This window comes from Trichomycterus rosablanca, chromosome 22, assembly GCF_030014385.1.
Source record: "Trichomycterus rosablanca isolate fTriRos1 chromosome 22, fTriRos1.hap1, whole genome shotgun sequence".
Taxonomy (NCBI): Eukaryota; Metazoa; Chordata; class Actinopteri; order Siluriformes; family Trichomycteridae; genus Trichomycterus; species Trichomycterus rosablanca.
In genome coordinates, this window is record NC_086009.1 from 5,552,130 (window position 1) to 5,572,450 (window position 20,321).

Below are 20,321 nucleotides of genomic sequence, written 5' to 3' on the forward strand. Positions count from 1 at the left end.
AAAACAGTAATAGTTGTTTTTATTGCATTTTACAAAATATCCAAGCTTTTCCAACTACTATAATAACCACCCTTTCCAATAATACAAAGGATTTAGGTCGATTGTGACTATCTGTATGTTATAACAGAGGACATTACTGTTGTATTCAGAATTCTGCCCTAACATTTCCATAATTTCTATTTTTAATCTGAGAATGAAGGGCAAAGGAAATGTCATCTTTTCACAAAAAATCACAACTTTATTGCACAAGTATATTTATATTCATTCATTCATCCTCAATATCGGACGTCTCTTAGTCTTGAAAAGGCGCTATAAAGGTGCAGAGCCATTGGTGCAAATGGGACATGAATCAAGGTATGTTCTTCAGCATCGCTTCTACTAAAAAGTTCTGAGTGACATTTCTAACAATAACACATTCTACTGAACTCACAGTTCTTATTTTTCCTCCTGACACGGACAAAGTTCACACCACTCGCACATCTGTTCTCTGAGGACATCCTACAATTTTTAAATATATTAGGCTTCATTTCTGAATTACATGTGCATTAAATATGCAGCTTGCTTTCAAATTATAAAACATCATTTTCAATTTTAACTACTATTAAAAAATTCATTCAAGGCAATGTTTCTAAAATGGAAGTATTTTTGGGGTGTAATTCTAGAAGAATATTTAGTCACAGAGCACGTGGGACTTTACAATTGTTCTATTTTTAGAAAGCGTCTTAACACATCTTAACTCTCTAGTAATTTCTGTGGTTAAGCATCTGTAATAAAATCTTTTTTTTTCTGTCCTAAAGCATTATAGTACAATTCCAGAGATGTTTCTAGCTCTGGATCATGATCGATCAATGAAATTGATGAGGTGAGGATATGGGAGAGGTTCTATAAAGACCTGTCAGACTTGCATAGAGTAGAAACTGGCAGAAAATGGCATGTGAAATGGAATTTACACTAGACTCTTTCTTGTTGGTTTTAATGAGATTGGATGAAGTGAAGCCAATGCAGCCTCCTGTGCTGAAACTGATGGATAATTATTAGCAAGACTTGTTAAGAAAGGGACATATTTTACATTTTAGCTAAGGATAAAACCAATACAGCTGTGTAACTGGATAACTGACAATTAAATATAATTATGTACAATTAGCTCCAGATTTGTTGGCACACTTGATAAAGTTGGTCATTGGGAAAATGTCCATGGATAATTAGCCCAATCCTACTAAAAATATGAGAGAAATCTAGCATGTTTAAATTTTATTTTTTAAGGACTTGGTTACTCATAATTTCCTGTTTCATTTAACTCAAATTACATGGATTTAAATAAACCTACCTGACCAGCCAAGTGCCTACACAGACATTTTAATAGTTTTTCTTTACTGGTTAGATTCCTCTTATATTTATAGTGTGGAATGAAGCTAATGACTCAATATAACGTTATTCCCATTACTTTTTAAACTCCTCTTTACAGAGGACGTAAATAATTTTATAGCTGACTAAATTCCCACAATATGCAATAATATCACACCATAGAAGATTTAGGGGGTTTAAAAAAATACATGTTTAAAAAAAGTAATAAAAAAAAAATAAAAAATAAATTATTCAATGATTGAAAAAGTAACATACCAGCACAGGACAATGCTATATTGATAATACAATATATTAGCAGTAATAATATCTTGTATCAATGGTTTTGTAATTATAATCACAATACATATCTGGAGAAAGAATTTGAAAGTGGGATGGAAGAAATGTATATTAGGAAACAAATTCAGTCTTAAGCCACTTTAACCACTGGCTGTGTCCCAAACCAGTGTCAAATTAGTACACTTGCAATGATCTCACCCTTTAGTCCTAGCACACAGTTGAGAGTCCTCATTGCTAAACAGCAACGATACATATCAATGCAGTTTTACGCAAATGTTTCAACACTCCTGGTCAAATGTTACATTTGTTAGATTTTTAATTTTATTTCATGTTGACTACCGCTTCATCCAAGTTGTGGTGGGTCCGGTTTCTGCAGAATCAATGGGCACTATGCACTAACACCCCCTACATGACACCAGTCCATCACTAGGCCTCGGCCACCTCCCTCCATCAGACAAATCCAATCATGTCTGTATGTATATGCAGATAGCACTGCCAATAGTACCTCTGGGGATTCAAATCATGGATCCCAACCCAGCGCCACCAAAGCACCTGTTTAATTGATTTTCCTACATGACAATGAATGAAAGGGAACAAGCCGAAATGTTGAAAAAAAAAAAAAGATTTTAACTACAAAATCAGCAAAACAGGGAATCTGACCAGGGGTCTCAGGACTTTTGCATAATTTAAATTTGTATTTACTAAATGTACTTAATATATTATAAGGGGCAAATGATTTAGGTTATATATATTTTTTTAATTAAATAAAACACATTTAAGAACATAAAAGAAATAAAATGAACTTTCATTCATTTAAAGAAGACATTTGATTTTTATCATCAATAATCCAGGTGACAGCAGGAAGCAGTGATCTAGTGATCCAAATGCTTCACTAACCCATAACAGCACCGCTTTGTTCGATTTCAAGTGATTCTCCTCCTGCCCTGACGTACAGTCCTACAGTGGATACAGTACAGCATTTCATCACAGACTCAAGTTTTTTATTATGACGATTTCCCCCAATGCCACAGTACATCGGTCTGCTTCAAGCCAGGCTGGATTTAAACTCCTGAGATGTTGTCGTCCTCATCGCTTTATCTGCTTCACACACAAACGACTCATATGGCTCGAACTTTTAGGAACGGATCCCACGGTTTCTTCTCCAACAAACCAACCAGACAACACAAACAAGATCTTAACTAGAACTGAAACAGATAGAAATAAAGCAGGTTAGAAATATATCAAAGCATGGATTAAAGTCACTTTTCTAGTTTTCCATTTTTTGACATTTAGCAGTTAGAAGGAATTAAAAGAGCCTATTAAGACTGAAAGCATAAAATATGCTGAAAGCATAAATATATTTTCTGTCAATAATTGTATACACCCTTTTAGCAAGGAGTGTAGCCGATACACCTAAACTCAATAATTAGACTAGGTATCCTCATACTTTTTGCCGTTTTGTGCATCAGTCTGACAGATGACTACACAGAGATGATGTCAAACCCTGACCAAAATAAATCCAATCGCCAATCCATCGCAGCCAAATTTTAGTCAGTGCATAATGTTTTGGCCAACCAATTTTGCCCAGACAGCACCCTTTACTCACCCCTTATGTCATTAGCGATTGCTAAAATTGTTCCGTCTTCCTCCCGGTGTGACGGCCCACATGTTGCGCCGGTCCTGGACCTTCTGGAAGACGTTAAAACTTCGTCTCCTTTCCTTTTGAAACTTTTTCACTTTTTTTGCCTGTTGGTTGAAACGAAACATTAATGCAGCTTTTTGTACATAAAATGGGGCACAGGGTCACAAGCATTAAGTGAAACGGACAGCTCACCTTTCCGCTGTCAAACTCCTCGTCCCATTCATCTATTACGGTGTCATATCTGGCGTTGCTTGAATCCTCCATGGCATCTCTACTGATGGCAGAGCGCTCTCCTTCCCAACTGAAGACTGAACACAAACAACTCATTTATAGGAGTAACACGTAAGTGGTATTTTGGAGAGGTCTAATGAAGGATTTCCCTCTCTGCTCCCTCTCTAAACAAATAATTAATAAAGAATTTTAGCCTTACCTTCAGTTCCATATGCTTTATCTGTGGCGTGTTTTAGCAGCTCCTGGACCACATCAGAGCTCTTCTTACCATCCCAGCCCGCAGAAGCAGGACGAGCCTCTTTCCCAGATTTCTGCTCTGACTCAGCAGCGCATTTGCTGCGCTTGTAGCCGTCCTGAATCCGACTGTCCCACACCACCACTGCAGCTGAAAAGTTAATAGTTCACCAATTGAGATGGAATTCATGGAAATCTAGCCACATTATCTTTTTATTCATCAAAGCTGCCCGAAACAAGCATGAATTCAAGCACCAAAATAAAGCGGGGTTGCCGCTTTTCATGTGAATGCGCCCTAATGCTGGAGCTAACGGGATACATATAAAACCCAAACCCAGACCTTTTAAAATTTCTGTATCATATACAGCAATTAAAATCCACGTATCATTACAGCACAAAGACTGATAGCACTGGTACCTGTACTAGTTTTCAAGGTTTTTTCTGGTGCTGCATCGTTGGTCGGACAAACTGGTTCATCTTCAGTACGGTCCAGATGAGCTCCTACGCTTTCTCTTCGCTTTGCTTCCTCTCTTTCCCTCTTCTTGTTTTTTTTCTTTAATTTGACCGGATTCTCCACGTCGGTGTCTGTCTGAGGTAATTCGTTTCTGTAAAGTTGGGAAAAAGGAATTATGTAATGCTGGTGATGGAAAGCATTCTGAGTATGGAAGAATATTAATAAAAACCAGCAAACCTGTCAACAGTTTTATGTTTGCCATCGTTCCCTTGCAACTCCTCTTTAAACTTCTTCTTTTTCTTCCTTCTCTTCTCAGTAGAACACTGATGGCTTGGTGAGGTCTGATCCAGCACTGGCTTTATAATACTACTCTGTGACAGTTCCGGCTCTGTGATTGGTTGTGGCCTCTTTTTTGGCCTTTCCACACTCGCTTCAGCATCTGATTTAATTCTCCACGTCTCTCCAAGACACCAGTCTTCATCCTGACCTTCTGCTGGCTCAAGATGAGACTGTAGACCTTCTCTATGAGCCTCAATACCGTTCTGCTTCTCTTCCAGTTTTCTCCTCTTGCTCTTCTTTACCTTCTTGTTCTCAGCTCGGACCCCCGGCACGTCCTTCGTTTTGGCAGGAAGCTCCGTGATGGGGGTCTCCGCTTCAGAGTGGCGCCGCTTCTTTTTCTTCTTCTTTTTGTTTAAGGTGGGGCTGACGAGTCCATTAGCAAACCCTGTACCAGATTCAGTGCTTTTCTGACTCAAAATTGGTCCAGGGTTGTTAAAAAAATGGGGCGTGGCAGGAGAAGGGGAATTCGCAGGGGCAGAGGAGGGTTCTTTAAGAGGGGTTTTATTTTTAAAAAAATGAGGCACATGTGAAGGCGGCTTGGCAGAATGTAATGAGATCCTAAAGTGGAAAAAAACAACCACATTAACCACATAGTGAGAAGAGAGCTGGAGACATGAACATTTATTTGTAGAGGAGTGCATGTAGAAAAAAAAACAAAAAGGTTGAAAACACTATTACTCTATTTTGTATGCTTGTAGCCCCAGGGTTGGCCAAATCCCAAATTGCCATATATTTATACACTAAATAGGGCAGGAATTGTCAACCACAAGTGGGCTGCAAATTGCTTTGTAGTGGTCCCCAGATCTACATTCAGGAGAAGCCAGTGACTATATATATATATTTATGTATACCTGAGCAGTTGATAGAGAAAATATATATTCGGGATCACCACAGCAGATCTGGTCAGCGTACCAGCCTTGGCATAATTTTTATGGCGGATGCCCCTGCTGACACAACACTGCTATTGAAATTTGACCCCAGGCTCACAGATCTTAGCAGTAGCGGCCTAGCATACTTTACCGCTGTGCCATGTGAGCAAAGCATAATTCATATTCAATATAAAAATATATCTGAAAAATAGAATGCAAAAGTTTGCTCTCAAATAAATGTTGTCCCCCCTCCCCCAAAACAAAAAATCCCCATGGGTGGGAAAAAGAAAAAAGCTGGTGATACCTGTGGACTTGGAGAGGTGAAGTGGGGGTTAGAGGATGTAGTAGAGCTGAATACGTAGAAACACAGGACTGATGATGCAATGGAGAGGGCGGAGCCTCAGTGCTGCGGCTGCTGTTGTTGATCGGGCTCCGACTGGGACTGGGACTGGCCTGCAGTTATTGACATAAATAAAAACTTGGTGGTCGAAAAAAAACCAAAACCAACCAGATGTGATGAGGATCAAGAGATCCGAACATGGAGTAAAATAATCAAGACCAAAATACAAACAAAAATGGGGAGAGAGAGAAAAAAACGGGAAGGGCAATGGCAGAGAAGAATTAGAAATGTTAGAAAAAAGGAGTCTGAAAACAAAGGAATACAAAGAAATTCTAAAATGGACAGCAGTGCCAACCTGAGACAACAGTATAGACACAAGAAGAGACTTACTGCTGCACATTTCAGCGCAGCCACTAAAGAGGAGAACTCAGGAATATCCGCTGGAAAAGAATGAGGGGGCAGGCAGCAGGCAAACACACAAATAATTCTCCAAAACAGGACTGAGCAATAATGTGACGTAGGGCTGCAACGACTAATCGACAAGTTCGATTATAACCAATAGCTGGACTCTTCAGTCGAGATGCAGCTCTGTGTGGGAACCCAACACTGGCAGGTGATAAGAAGTGGCTGCAGATCGGACATGTGCCAAAGGGTGCGTGTGGTAATCCGGTTCACCTAGATCAGCGAAGTAACAGCGAATTTAGAATCAGGAATTAGAAATGACCAATTGGAGATACAGTGGGGTCAAAAAGTATTTAGTCAGCCACTGATTGTGCAGGTTCTCCTACTTAGAAAGATGAGAGAGGTCTGTAATTTTCATCATAGCTACACTTCAACTATGAGAGACAAAATGAGAAAAAAAAATCCAGGAAATCACATTGTAGGATTTTTAAAGAATTTATTTGTAAATTATGGTAGAAAATAAGTATTTGGTCAATAACAAAAGTTCAAACGTAACAAGAGGTCAAACGTTTCCTGTAAGTCTTCACCAGGTTTGCACACACTGTAGCTGCTATTTTGGCCCATTCCTCCATGCAGATCTCCTCTAGAGCAGTGATGTTTTGGGGCTGTCGCTGGGCAACACGGACTCCACAAATTTTCTATGGGGTTGAGGTCTGGAGACTGGCTAGGCCACTCCAGGACCTTGAAATGCTTTTTAAGGAGCCACTCCTTCGTTGCCCGAGCGGTGTGTTTGGAATCATTGTCATGCTGGAAGACCCAGCCACGTTCCATCTTCAATGCTCTCACTGATGGAAGGAGTTTGGGCTTAAAATCTCACGATACATGGCCCCGTTCATTCTTCCCTTAACACGGATCAGTCGCCCTGTCCCCTTTGCAGAAAAACAGCCCCAAAGCATGATGTTTCCACCCCCATGCTTCACAGTAGGTATGGTGTTCTTGGGTTCTTCTTCTTCCTCCAAACACGACGAGTTGAGTTTTTACCAAAAAGTTCCATTTTGGTTTCATCTGACCACATGATATTCTCCCAATCCTCTTCTGGATCATCCATATGCTCTCTGGCAAACTTCAGACGGGCCTGGACATGTACTGGCTTAAGCAGGGGGACACGCCTGGCACTGCAGGATTTGAGTCCCTCTCGGCGTAGTGTGTTACTGATGGTCCCTTTATTACTTTGGTCCCAGCTCTCTGCAGGTCATTCATCAGGTCCCACCATGAAGTTCTGGCATTTTTGCTCACCGTTCTCATGATTATTTTGACCCCACGGGATGAGATCTTGACCCCAAGGGAGATTATCAACGGTCTTGTATGTCTTCCATTTTCTTACAATTGCTCCTACAGTTGATTTATTCACACCGACCTGCTTGCCTATTGTAGATTCACTCTTCCCAGCCTGGTGCAGGTCTACAATTTTCTCCCTGGTGTCCTTCAACAGCTCTTTGGTCTTGGCCATGGTTGAGTTTGGAGTCTGACTGTTTGAGGCTGTGGACAGGTGTCTTTTATACAGATTACGAGGTCAAACAGGTGCCATTAATACAGGTAACGAGTGGAGGACAGAAGAGCTTCTTAAAGAAGAAGTTACAGGTCTGTGAGAGCCAGAAATCTTGCTCATTTGTGGGTGACCAAATACTTATTTTCCACCATAATTTACAAATAAATTCTTTAAAAATCCTACAATGTGATTTCCTGGATTTTTTTTTCTCATTTTGTCTCTCATAGTTGAAGTGTAACTATGATGAAAATTACAGACCTCTCTCATCTTTCTAAGTAGGAGAACTTGCACAATCAGTGGCTGACTAAATACTTTTTGACCCCACTGTAACGGCATAAAGAAAATTCCAGAAAAAAATGTGCCCAATAGACGCCACTTCAAGACAGAACTGATGCCATGAAGCTAAACATGACTAGAGTTTTTTTTTTTTAATATGCTGCCTATAAGGGTAGGCAGTAGGCAACAAAGCAGCTCACTAGGTTTTCGAACAGACCTTCTATCATATTTTAATGGGACTCTAAATGCATGTTAGTTATCAGTTAAAGACTGGACAGTCTGTATTTTGTTGCAGTGGTGTCTATATTTAAACATTTCTATATTGTGTGTGTGTGTGTTTATATATATTGCTCAGCCCGACTATAAAAAACGTGATCTATTAACATCCAGCTACATACAGCCGTAACCACACCACTCACCTTCTTGGCAGACAGTGCCAGTCTTTTGGCAGGTGGAGGAGACATGGCGCTGGTGAGTTCAGCTGCAATGTTGGTGAGAGCCGGAGGTTTCAGCTTTGATGATTTCTGTTCGTCCGGAGCGAGTCGATCAACACTTTTAGCTGGAGAGGAGGTTCCATTCAGTCTGCTCTTGGCAGGGCTGGAAACAACTCCCACAGGAGCACTCCTGGTGCCAATCGAGTCCTAAGGGCCAGAGGTAATATGTTTGGTTTTTTTGCACCCTTATTGCTGACTAGCATTATTGTGTCTGACTAGTCAGCTTGCTGTTTAACCGTCAACTAGTCCACTAATGATCCTGAATGGCCAGACTAAAAAACGAGTACTACAAACTAGTCTAAAGAAAAAGTTTTATTAGGAGTGGGCTGAATTTGGGTTCATTTTAAAAGCCAATCTTCCATAGGCAGAGCTCAAAGAAATGGTTGCATAACTAATACCAATATTACAGTAGTAATAATGCCAGCAGAATAGTAATATATTATTAATCAAAATAGATACAAACAGAGGCAGAAAGTATTTTGGCGTGAATTAACCAATATTCCAAAAATGTGTGACTGTATGTCAAACAGAAAAAGCTGTTATTAAAAAAAAAAATCCACTTTTGTATGTTTTTGTAATCTGCGCTTCAGGTGGCACTGCATTATGATGGAAATGAACGCTGTTCACTGTTGCACCCACAAAAACAAGTTAAGTACTATGCACAGCCAAAACCATTTGAAATAGATAACACAGATAACAGTACCTTGGACTCAGAGGAGGCATCCGCTGACGATGAGTCTGATGCCAGAGACTTAAGCGAGGTAGACGATGCTAGGTTGCGCCTCTCACCGCTGTTCCCTTTGTCCTGCTCGGCCTTAGCAAGGCCGTTGGTAGAGGCGGGAACGTTGGCGCGGCTCTGTGGCTGAACTGCAGGCTTTTTCAGCTTCTTGATTGGCTCGTCGATGACCGTCGGGCCACCTGCAACCCTTGGTGTGCCGTTAGCCAGTTTGGGCGATTGGATGCCGGAGCCGTTGCGGGCCATGGGCACGCCCAGCCCGCCGTCCACAGACTGGATCTTTCTCAGCTGAGCTGTGTCCACCTTCTGTAGAAGCAGGAGAAAAAAACAAAAGCAGAAAGCACTAAATTAACCAGGAGTCACTTATGAAGGCTTGACTTTTAGTACTGATTCTAGTACTGATATGACAATGCCCTCCAAAAACTCAAGAATCAGTTTTTGTCAATAATAGTTGCTTACATGCTCAGTTGGAGCATTCGAATAATCCGATTACTGCCAACACTTGCCAATTCTAGTGCATGTAAACACGCTCATGACCATGTAAAACACTTGCCTTAGTGACCTGTGGAGAGGATAAAGGCCCGTTCAGTGGAATTTTCTTCAGCTGCTCAGGAGTCATGTTGCTCTTCGCAGAATGCGCTACGTTCTGCTTTACGCTTGGACCATCTGTGTTTTTCTTTTCAGGAATCCTACAGCACAAGGGTGTATCACATTCGTAAATAATACTAATACTTCAAATAAGAACAGGTAGAATGACTGTAGGAGGAAAAAGTCTCGGTTGTACCTCAGGTAAAAGAGAACATAAGCCTGCTGATTAAGCACAACCTTGATGTTACTGGAATGTACCATAGAGTCATTCATCTGGTACCACTGTCCGTTGCTGGCCTGAGGGCAAAGAGACAAATAACAGATATTGATTTTAAAAAGTCATACAGGCAGGAGGGTAACAAAAACAAACTATCCAAACAAATACTCTGTTGTTTCACAGATAAATTATTATAAATGTACATTTTACTACTGCATGCATTTTAAAGTATGTGTGGTCAGTGTGTTTTATTTATTTACAATGACTTTTGGTGTGTAGTTGTACAGAACGTTTGATGGTTTTGAATTAACGGAGCTCATGCAATGCTGCCGCTTTACCAGCAGATGTCGCCAAACACAATGCAATGCAAGCTGTAACAGCTGGTAAAACAGAGTATTTGCGTGTTGTACGTGACGGACGGTTGGGCAGGATTTTGCAGCTCAGTTTACACACAGATTATTTAATATAAAACACAGTGAGACACTTACCTTGACATAGCAGTAGTAGTGTCCAGCATGGCAACTGTACCCAGAATGCACTAGGACTGCATAGAGCCCATACATTACTGGCTCTCCTGAGTTTTGAGACATGTATGGACGAATGTTTAGAAACTCCGGGTAGCCAACATCCTGCAATTAGAAAAGCGCTGTTAAATCTCACAAGCCAAGAAAGATGTAGCAGCGCTGATGCCTACAGTAAATGGGGTACAAACCTTGGTAATCTTTCCCCCACTGAAGTTGGCAAACCGTTTAAGGGAAAGCGTGAGCACGTTTGATGTCCGATGAACCGTGAACCGTTTTGTCGCCGGCACTTTCTTCTTACACCTAAAAAATGATCAGAAACCAGTAGAAATTGAAAAGAAATTCCATAGAAACTACATTAGAATTGAACGATTCCATTCTGTGAAACACACACACTATGGCCAAAAGTATCTGGACACCTGATCTTGTTGGACATCCCATTTCTAAAACAAATGTTATCAAAACAGTGACCTCTCTGTGATCTGTTCAGCTATAACAGCCGCTCTTCTGACAAAGGCTTCTCAAAAGACTTTGAAGTATGTCTGTGAGAACTTGTGCCCATTCATTCAAAAGAGCATTTGATTTGTATAGCTGGACACTGATGTTGGTCAAGGAAATAATTCAGAAATTAGAAGGCGTGTACAAATACTTCTGTCTATATAGTGTATTTGTATTTTTAAAGGAGACTGTGGGGACTTTCCCACAACTAGAGATACTCACTTGGCACACATGTATGCATTCTCGCCACTCAAAACATCTGGCTTGACAAAAAGCTCCAGGGCCCGGACGATGTTGGCTGCTTGCTGAGAGTGTGAGAAACAAAGAAAGAATGTGTGAATATTGTCTCACAAAGCATATTTAATACAAACAAATAACCTATGGAACAAATTCAACATTAAAGCTCACCCGAATCTCGACGGCTATGTCTAGGTACGGGTCATACGTGTCAGACACACTTTTACAAACAGAACACTTCACTGAAAGAAGCACAAAAAGAAACAAAACTCACAGGTGAATACATTCAATACATTCTTCAAACTGATCATTCAGAACCAATAAAATAATCAAGTATGCCATGTTTATTTATAGTCATGACAAAACACTGCAACAATTAGCATCCTCAGTTCCCAAACCAGTAAAAACTGTCATTAATTTGTTGCAGAGCAAACAAGCAAGCAAGAGAACAGAACTTTATTACGAGTGGTGAGTGTAGCGGCACTACGTGTCGTGCCTTACCTCTTGACCTCAAGTAACCCCCAAATATCTGATGAACCAGCGTGGTGGCCTGCGTCTGCCTGTCCAACCTGTCCAGAAAATGATAAATCATTGTAATCAATTATACTAATTAACTTCTTTCCATAGCATCATTGCACAAGTTAATCATTTTGGAGTATACCTTACTTTGGGTAACCATTAAGACAGGCTTTCTGCATGGCGTCAATTGTATAGCGTAAAAATTCATGAGCATCCTCCTGGCTGCCAAAGCGGAAGTGACGAGCAATTTCTGAGGCAGGAGAAAGGGTTAGGAATCAGTGATCAGTAACAAAAAGTTTAAATAATTTAAATCAATATGTTGGTATTTCTTATTTTACCATAGAAATCTGAGCCTGTTGCATAACCTCTAACATGCTACAACATCTCAGCGACAAGCCTGAGTTTTCTCTGAGGATGTGGCTAATGACTAAACCTTTAAGCCAGTTAGACTGTCTAATATCTGCAGCAAACAACCCCCCCCCCCCCCCCCCCCCCCCCCCCACACACACACACACACACACACACACTTCCTGATACGGCTGAGTCACCTGGGTGAATCGTTCTTTCTTGTAACCATTTGCAATACCAGCTTACAGTACAATCATGCCACCCAGAACAGGCGTGATCTTACTTTTTAGGTCTCGGATGAAGGACACAGGCTTGATGGCGTTTCCTGTGTTGGCAAAGGCTTGAATGATGTGGTTCTGCATAATGCAGATCATACAGAATCCTGGCTGGTGACCTACACGAGAATAAGAATGACAGAATACAAAGAGCAAAGAAAATAAATGATGTGGTATTTTAAAACTGGCGTATCACAATTATTCCACAGCTACATATTATTGCTGATCTATAAACCTTTTACAATATGATGACTCAATAACCACTTGTAATTTACACTGAACACTCAGAAATTAAGATGTTTAATGTGTGTTGCAACCATGGTGAAAACTAGAGTTGTTGCAAAACCTGAGAAAATCAAAGTTGAATAAGTTTGATATGAAACTGCATGTAAATAAGCTGCCAATACTGTCAGTCAATATTGTCAGTACTGTGGATTGTACCATCCGGCAGGCTGGACGCCTACATGAACAACAATCGGCTGTTAAGGCAGCAGTATGTGAATGCAGCCTAAAATACTTAGTGCTTAAAAACTTTAGATGATGACTGACTTTCAGATCTAAATCTGCCTCAAAAAATGACAAATGTTTCTGGGTTCCGACATTACTGTTAGATATGGCTGAACGTGGTGTACTTACAGGTGCGGCTGTGCTCTTTGGACAGCAGGTAGTTGGCGAGCGGCGGCGTGTAGGTAAGACACTGCACAGTGGAGTTAAGGAAGCAGGTATTGCCCAGGTTGTGGAGACCGGCTCCCACCCGGTACACTCGCTCCCACTTCATGGAGAGTTTGTTCCCTGGAAAGAGCAGCTTTTGTGGTGCTGGGATGCCATCGCCCTGCCCACCACTTAGGCCTTCAGACCCTGTAGGAACATGAACAATCATTTGTGTCTGTGTTCTTTTTGTTTAAATGTGTCAGATTTCACCAAGATGTCTGCAGTACATACTTTAAGTCTTGTTGTTTGTCCAGCACCTCTCTTAAATGCTTGATCAGATTAGCATCTGTGCAGTTTGGAGACCAATTCGACACCAATTATGTGCTGACTGAGGTGTAATTGGTCTGCACCAATGTTTAGGTACATCAAAGTAACATCCACATGGACGCCAGGACACAAGCTTTCCCAAAAGAAAGTTGACCAGACCGTCGGACTGCCTCCTCCAGCTTATCCTCTTTCTATAGTGCATCCTGGTCCCATGTCTTCACCAGGTAAATGTCAGACACCCTTCCCGACGAAACCCTACTATTTTTATCCAGGCTTGGGACCAGCACTGAGAGCGCACTGACAAGTGCACCTCGCAATTACTAGGCTGTTTTGCCAATCATGTCCAAGAAAACACCCAACTGTCTGATAGCACTACTAAGACTAGAACCCTGGATCTCTGCAGTAAAGGGGTAGAGTGCCTTACTGCCGTCCCAGCCAAGTGCCCTTTGGAAAATCTACCAGTACCCATTAGTAAAGACCTGCTCCAACAATAACAATCACCACCGCTGGCATGACCTCACCTTGCCTCTTGATTGGAGTGGGTTCTGACGGTCTATGCACCACCATGGCTTCATTTTTGGGGTTCAGGATCACATATTTGGTCTTGAGTGTTTCCAACTGGTAGCCGAAGCCCTTGGTGGCTGGCTCAAACTCAATTTTTTGCAGTAGCACTTTTTTGGCAGAGGATGAGAGCAGCTTATTTAGGTCCGCCTCATCAGCGGAGTCTTTCCGGCCCGGCTTTAGGGCCTCCTTTAGTTTGTCCACTATGGGCATTGTGTATCACTGAAAAGACAAGACAGACAAAGGGTTGCTTATTAAATCTCAACTTTTAAAATTAAAATCCACACTGATATTCTTAGGGCGTTTGGTTTTTATATGCAAGGGAGTCAAAAAGAAAAATCCCCCCTTTTTGGCTTGTAGCTTAAATAGACTTTGCATCATACAGCATTGCACTTTGTGTTCTACCTATCCTGAGCAGTCCAAGACAAAACAATCCTATTCAGAACTGAAATCACATACAGACGGGAACATTTAGACTCAGCATGAAAATGCAATTTTTACACATGATTTTGCTCCCTCACATTAGTAGAAAGTATCTTATATCAGCCACTTACTCAAGGCTAAATCCTGTAGGGACAGCAGGCTTATCTGCAGTGTGCTAGAAAGCACAGGCTTACTCATCATCAGCTGTGCTGCTGACGCAAACCAGTATACACGTGCATCAAAGCACACAAGGACAACCTAACCTTCACATGGTTTTACAGAAGTGCCTAATCACCCCCTGGACCAGTGTATCGCAGCACAGCTGAGTACCACCATGCAACAGCTCGACGGCAGCAGCATGTCTGCTTGTCGGTCAACCCAGTCAGCTTCTTTGAGGCCGATACCAACTCCCATTTGTCCTTTAGAACTATTGGCTGATTGTAGCTGGGCAAATCTGAGCAGGTTTGTGTGTGTCCATGTGTTTGGGAAGGAAGGGGGGGTTGGGAGTTCAGGGGTACTGAGATACCGAAACACCTAACTATTACAAAAAATACTTGGTCAATACTTGGCCAATAGTATATGGACATCATCTTAAAAGCATGGCCATATGGCCATTAATATAGAGTTGGCCCCTCTTTGCCACCATCCTTTTCGGAATGCTTCCCACAAGATTTTGGCATGTACCCATATATGACCTCACAATTACTCACAAACAACCATCCAGTTCATTCCAAAGTTGCTCAATGAGGCTCAGAGCAGGCCACTGTAGTTCCAACTTTTGGCACACACTGTTAGAAATTGGATGAAACATCTGAACTCAATAATCAAAAAGGTATAAAAAGGTCCATATACTTTTGACCATAAAGTGTGTAGGATAAAAAAAGCAATCCATCAGGACCTTGGTGCAACAATAAACAACAGAACTGCAAAAATGACACTGCAAAATGCAATGCAATAAATACAGCCTGTCAACAGCTCATTAAAAAAATAACAAGAAGACAGTCATTTGTAATTAGTAATTCATGCCTCCATTATTTTCCATTAATGCCTTAAAATAGATCAAATCCTTCGTACTGTATCTCTTAATGCATGCTCAATAATCCAGGTACACAAATCCACAAAGTTGAATCAGTTCATCTGGACACATCTGTTGTTTTTCTACAATAAACTTGTGTCCAGATGAACTGATTCAACTTTGTGCCTTCGTACTGTCCTTTAATGACAGGACCTTATTTAACATTTTCTTATTTTATATAAACTGTTAATAATAACTTCTGTATAAAGCTGCACAGTTATTTGTATTTTCATCATTACGGTAATACAAATTTATTTATTATGTTGTTAAATAAAGTGTCAACAATTACGTAAAGGAAAAGACAATGAAGAAGCAAAATTACATGTACTTTGTCAGTTTATTTTTATACAGCTGTTAAAGAATTTATTACAGTAGCATGACTGACCTACTCATGAAATGCTGTCTTAGGACTTAGGACTCATGTACATTCAACAGTACATTTGGCCTTGCCCCTACACGGATTAAGATTTCTCCAGATTCACTGTGTTTTTACTGTACAGTAGATGCCGAAAGATCTAATTGCTTTGCAATCTTGCATTAAAAAATATTATTTTTAATCTTATTGGCAATTTGCTCACAATTACGGATCAAAGAGTTGAACCACGACCCATCTTTGCTAGCAAAGACTGAGCCTTTGGTGGATCCTCATTTGATCCTCTCCGAATGTTTCAAAATGTTCTTACTTGAATATTCAAAAAAAAATTTTACTCTCATTTTGCGTCTGTTTCAACTTTTTGAAGTCTGTTGCAGATATGAAATTCAAAATGACTTTATACTTACAAAATAGAGTTAGATAGAAAACACAATCTCATAATTCCTAGTTAGGAACTAAATCACTATATACCCTAATTTTACAAGTCAGAGCGTGTGAGTAAAAAAAGAAAATGCAGCTGCTAGTACCAATGTTGTGTTTACAGTAGGATTCAGAAACAGGCTGTAATTCTGTTAGTAAGTAGTGGTCACTTAGAATCTTTTTTTAATGGCTCGTTATCATTTACACAGGAAACTATGGTTAGGAGAGCATACTATGTGGTATTGTGCATCCACATAGAAGATGGAAAATAAATCAAACTTAATATGCATCCTCTCTAATCTGTTTTGTTGCAGGATGTGAAATTAACCCTCAAAATTAATATCTACCACAGTAGCCATGTACTTATTCACAACCTAAACAACTTGAAAACACAAATGGCTGTACAGTAGACCCTTGAATTACGAACGGTTTACCATACGAACATTTTGGGTTACGAACGATCTTTTTCAACTTAACGTACGAACAAATTTCGAATTACGAACAGAAATTCCTGAAACACGTGACGTCAAGAACAAGTTGACTTCAACCGTCTGTCTCTGTCTCTATATATATTTTATATACATATATATATATAGTAAGCAAACATTCGGACAGCGTTTTTTCCGGTGTTTTCTTTATATTTTGTAAAATTCAATATTAAAATGGCCATTAATGTGCAGAGGAAGTGCAGTGCTGAGAAAATGTAAAAATCTATTACTGTACATTTGTTGTGTTGTAAAATTACTCCTGCCAGTAGCTGTCACTGTGTATCAGACAGAGGGGACAGTGAGTGAGAGAGAAGAAAGAAATCGCTGAATAAAGTATTCTTTCTTTCGTGCGATTACACCTACAAAAAACAACACTATTGAAATAAAGAAGGAAATAATAAAGAAATATGAGAGTTATTGTTGTTTCTGGTAGATACATTTTATAAAAAAAGACAGAATTTTATTATGGTGTATGGTACAGCACACGTACTGTACTGTGCATTGTTGTTTATTATTGTTTATTACAGTAATGTCTGTACTATAATTTAAGATTTAAGGGAAAATATTCTTGTCTTTATAACAAAAAAGAGCATTTAAGACATTAGAAAAGTTAGGGGGGTCTGGCACGGATTAATTCTATTTACATTATTTCTTATGGGAAAAATAGGTTTAACTAACGAACATTTTGACTTAAGAACAGCCCTTCAGAACCAAATAAATTCGTAAATCAAGGGTCTACTGTATTTAAAAGCAATAACCACAGTTGGCTATTTTAATAACATCTGCGAGAAAAACATTGAGAAAACTGGACAAGCTGACATTACTGTGTCTGTAACATGCAAGGAGAGAACAGACTCAAACTAAACTCAAGAATCAACAATTGTGTTTACATGTACACTAATAATCGGATTAAGGTCAAGATCTGATTACTAAACTGGTTGGTCAAACCATATAGATCAATTATTTTCATCTGATTAAGGTCATATTCAAATATTCAGATCTAAAATGTGAAAGTAAGCAATCGATTTATTATAAGTATAAAATGATCTAAAAACATGATTATGTCTAGCTAATCGTCTGTGGCTCACTCGCCACTAGCTACTGATATTAAATAGTAGTAAATATGCAATTAATTAAACTATTCTGATATTTTACATTTATTATATTTCAAATATTTTATTGTCAAAGCCACAACCCACATAGAAATAATATATAATTTGAAATCAACACTTATTTTTAAATAAACTAGATTTAAAAAGTAGTAAACTTTACTGAAAGGTAAACAGCTTTACTACAGGCCTTCACAGTGAGAAACCAAATGAATTATTCATGTAAACTCAGACGTTTCCCATAATCAGCTTAGTAAAGGATCAGGTAAACACTAGTAGTTAACTGTTGTGTGAATGTAAACACACTTAATGTTGTGACAGAGTAAGAGCTTAATCATCTGTATAGGCAGCCTTGTGAACAGTTCGTTTACTGACACCGTGATATCATTGCTCCTGTATGTTCTGTCAGCTATTTTATTATTGGTGTGAGGGAAAATGATCAAATGTGACCATTTTAACCGAAGTACAGTCCTGTTTGATATTAAAAATGGACTTTTTGGACTCTTAAATTGTGAACTTCAGAGGAGCACTTGAAGGTAGCATATGGCCCAGCCCTGAGGCTTTACAAGTGGGAAATAGTTCTGTACGTGGAACACGTGAAGGCAGCATGAACATGCTGGTCGAGAGCTAGCTTTAGCTACATAGCTAGCTCCAGTGTTGATCATTCAAGGCAGGGCTTCCACGTGTGCCTTATATGACTTCCTTCATCAATTATGTATGTGGAAATGTTTGGCTACATAATCATAATAAATGTGGATCTTGATGAATACATTACCAAGTTAATTCCGTACAGCGCTGTTCATACTCGCAAAGCTAACTATTAGCATGAGCACAGACTGAGTGGTCGTGCAAATGTGTGTGTTATGAAAGACTGACACACTAGATAACGGACAGCTAATGATCACAACCTGTAATGTCTATTAGAAGAGCTATATAATCATCATGCCAGTTCAAATTATAACAAACATGCTGTCGAGTCAAAGCAGGTGAGTTTAACCAGGCGTATCATGCTGTACAACATGGTTTATTGGTGCGTAATGTAACGGATTATGTAATAAATCAGAAAAGATAGTAGATGTTATTTTCTCTACATAGATGTGCACCGTGGACACAAGGTGACTGATGATCACTGATCAAATTGAACAGACTGGCCTACTACAGTAACACTGCGCTTTCCACTGCCACTGCTGCAGCACAATTACCCGCTTTAGTTCATTAATGTTTCAAATTAAATCATACAAACAGCTTGTGTAGTATTACTACACACACAAAAGCAAAATACATACCCATACGAGAATCATACAGACTGCTTTAATGTCCGTTCCTATGAAGAACCTCGAATAGCGCGAAGTCCTTCATTTTGTTCCATCCTCTCTCCCCTGCTAATGTGTCGCGAAAGAGTCGGTTCTTAGAGTCGGTTCTTAGAGTCGACTCTTTTAGTTCAACGTTAAAAGCCGATCGCTGTGAGGAGTCGTTTTCGAGACCAGAAAAAAAGAGAAGTAATTATAAGCCACATCTGTTATTGATATTTAATACATTTGCAATTGAACTGTGGCAGTTGTAGCTTAGTGGTTAAAGTACTGGACTAGTAATCATAAGATTGCCGGTTCAAGCCCCACCAGACTGCCACTGTTAATAATAATAATAATAATAATAATAATAATAATATAATAATAATAACTGATAATAATAACTGCAATTTCCCTCTGGGATCAATAAAGTATTCTGATTCTGAATAATAATAATAATCCATTTTAGTTATGGCGCCTTTCAAAACACTCAAGGACACCTTACAAAAGCAAGAAAGTAACAGACATCAATATACCATTAAAATCTAATAAAAAAAAATCAATAAAGATAAATACAATAAAATTAATACAATCTCTAAACAGTCAAATGTAATCAATTAAACAAATATTGGGGTAGTAGTACCAATCAAGTTTGAAAGAACTGTTGAGCAAGACCCTTAACCCTCAATTGCTTAGATTATATACTGCCACAACTGTAAGTTGCTTTAGATACAAGTGTCCGCTAAATGCCAAAATGTAAATGTAATTATACAGTTGCAATCAAAATATCCAATCCCTATTACCTTAAAATGTAATATTGTTAGAAACAATTAGATTAATTATAATTGAACAAAAATAAACAATAAATTCACATTTAGGGCAATTTTAGTAGCTCCAATTAACCCTGACTGCAAGTCTTTGGACTTGTGGAAGAAAATTGGAGCACCCGGAAGCAACCCACACAGGCATGGGAGAACATGCAAACTCCACACAGAAAGTACCTGGATCTTTGCAATTTTTATAGCATGAAATTATAGCATCATTTGCTTGATGAAGGCAAGTTGTAGCCTAGTGGTTAAGATACTGGACTAGTAATCAGAAGGCCACTGGTTCAAGCCCCATTTATCCAAAGCGACTTACAGTACAGTGACATAATACAGTCTGACCAATTGAGGGTTAAGAGCCTTGCTCAAGG

At 39.5% G+C, this 20,321-nt stretch overlaps 1 protein-coding gene across 3 annotated transcripts; it reads right to left on the reverse strand.

The window, feature by feature from the left end:
* Positions 1 to 217: 217 nt before the first annotated feature.
* Positions 218 to 19,210, reverse strand: usp36 (ubiquitin specific peptidase 36). Of its 3 annotated transcripts, XM_063018596.1 has the most exons (21): positions 19,124 to 19,210; positions 13,910 to 14,171; positions 13,047 to 13,268; positions 12,419 to 12,529; positions 11,935 to 12,037; positions 11,770 to 11,837; positions 11,440 to 11,510; positions 11,254 to 11,336; positions 10,725 to 10,836; positions 10,501 to 10,641; positions 9,992 to 10,092; positions 9,761 to 9,896; positions 9,175 to 9,513; positions 8,397 to 8,618; positions 5,715 to 5,863; positions 4,440 to 5,099; positions 4,166 to 4,353; positions 3,714 to 3,899; positions 3,476 to 3,591; positions 3,248 to 3,387; positions 218 to 2,846 (listed from the first exon to the last, which is right to left on the reverse strand). In XM_063018596.1, exons 2-20 carry the CDS (start codon positions 14,160 to 14,162, stop codon positions 3,259 to 3,261), a joined length of 3,390 nt encoding a protein of 1,129 aa, XP_062874666.1. In that variant the 5' UTR covers positions 14,163 to 14,171; positions 19,124 to 19,210; the 3' UTR covers positions 218 to 2,846; positions 3,248 to 3,258. The 3 variants fall into 3 exon arrangements, with proteins under 3 accessions (XP_062874666.1, XP_062874667.1, XP_062874668.1); XM_063018597.1 differs by lacking the exon at positions 13,910 to 14,171 and having other exon boundaries at positions 19,124 to 19,151; XM_063018598.1 differs by lacking the exons at positions 13,910 to 14,171; positions 19,124 to 19,210 and adding an exon at positions 13,353 to 13,838.
* Between the last annotated feature and the right edge of the window lie 1,111 nt (positions 19,211 to 20,321).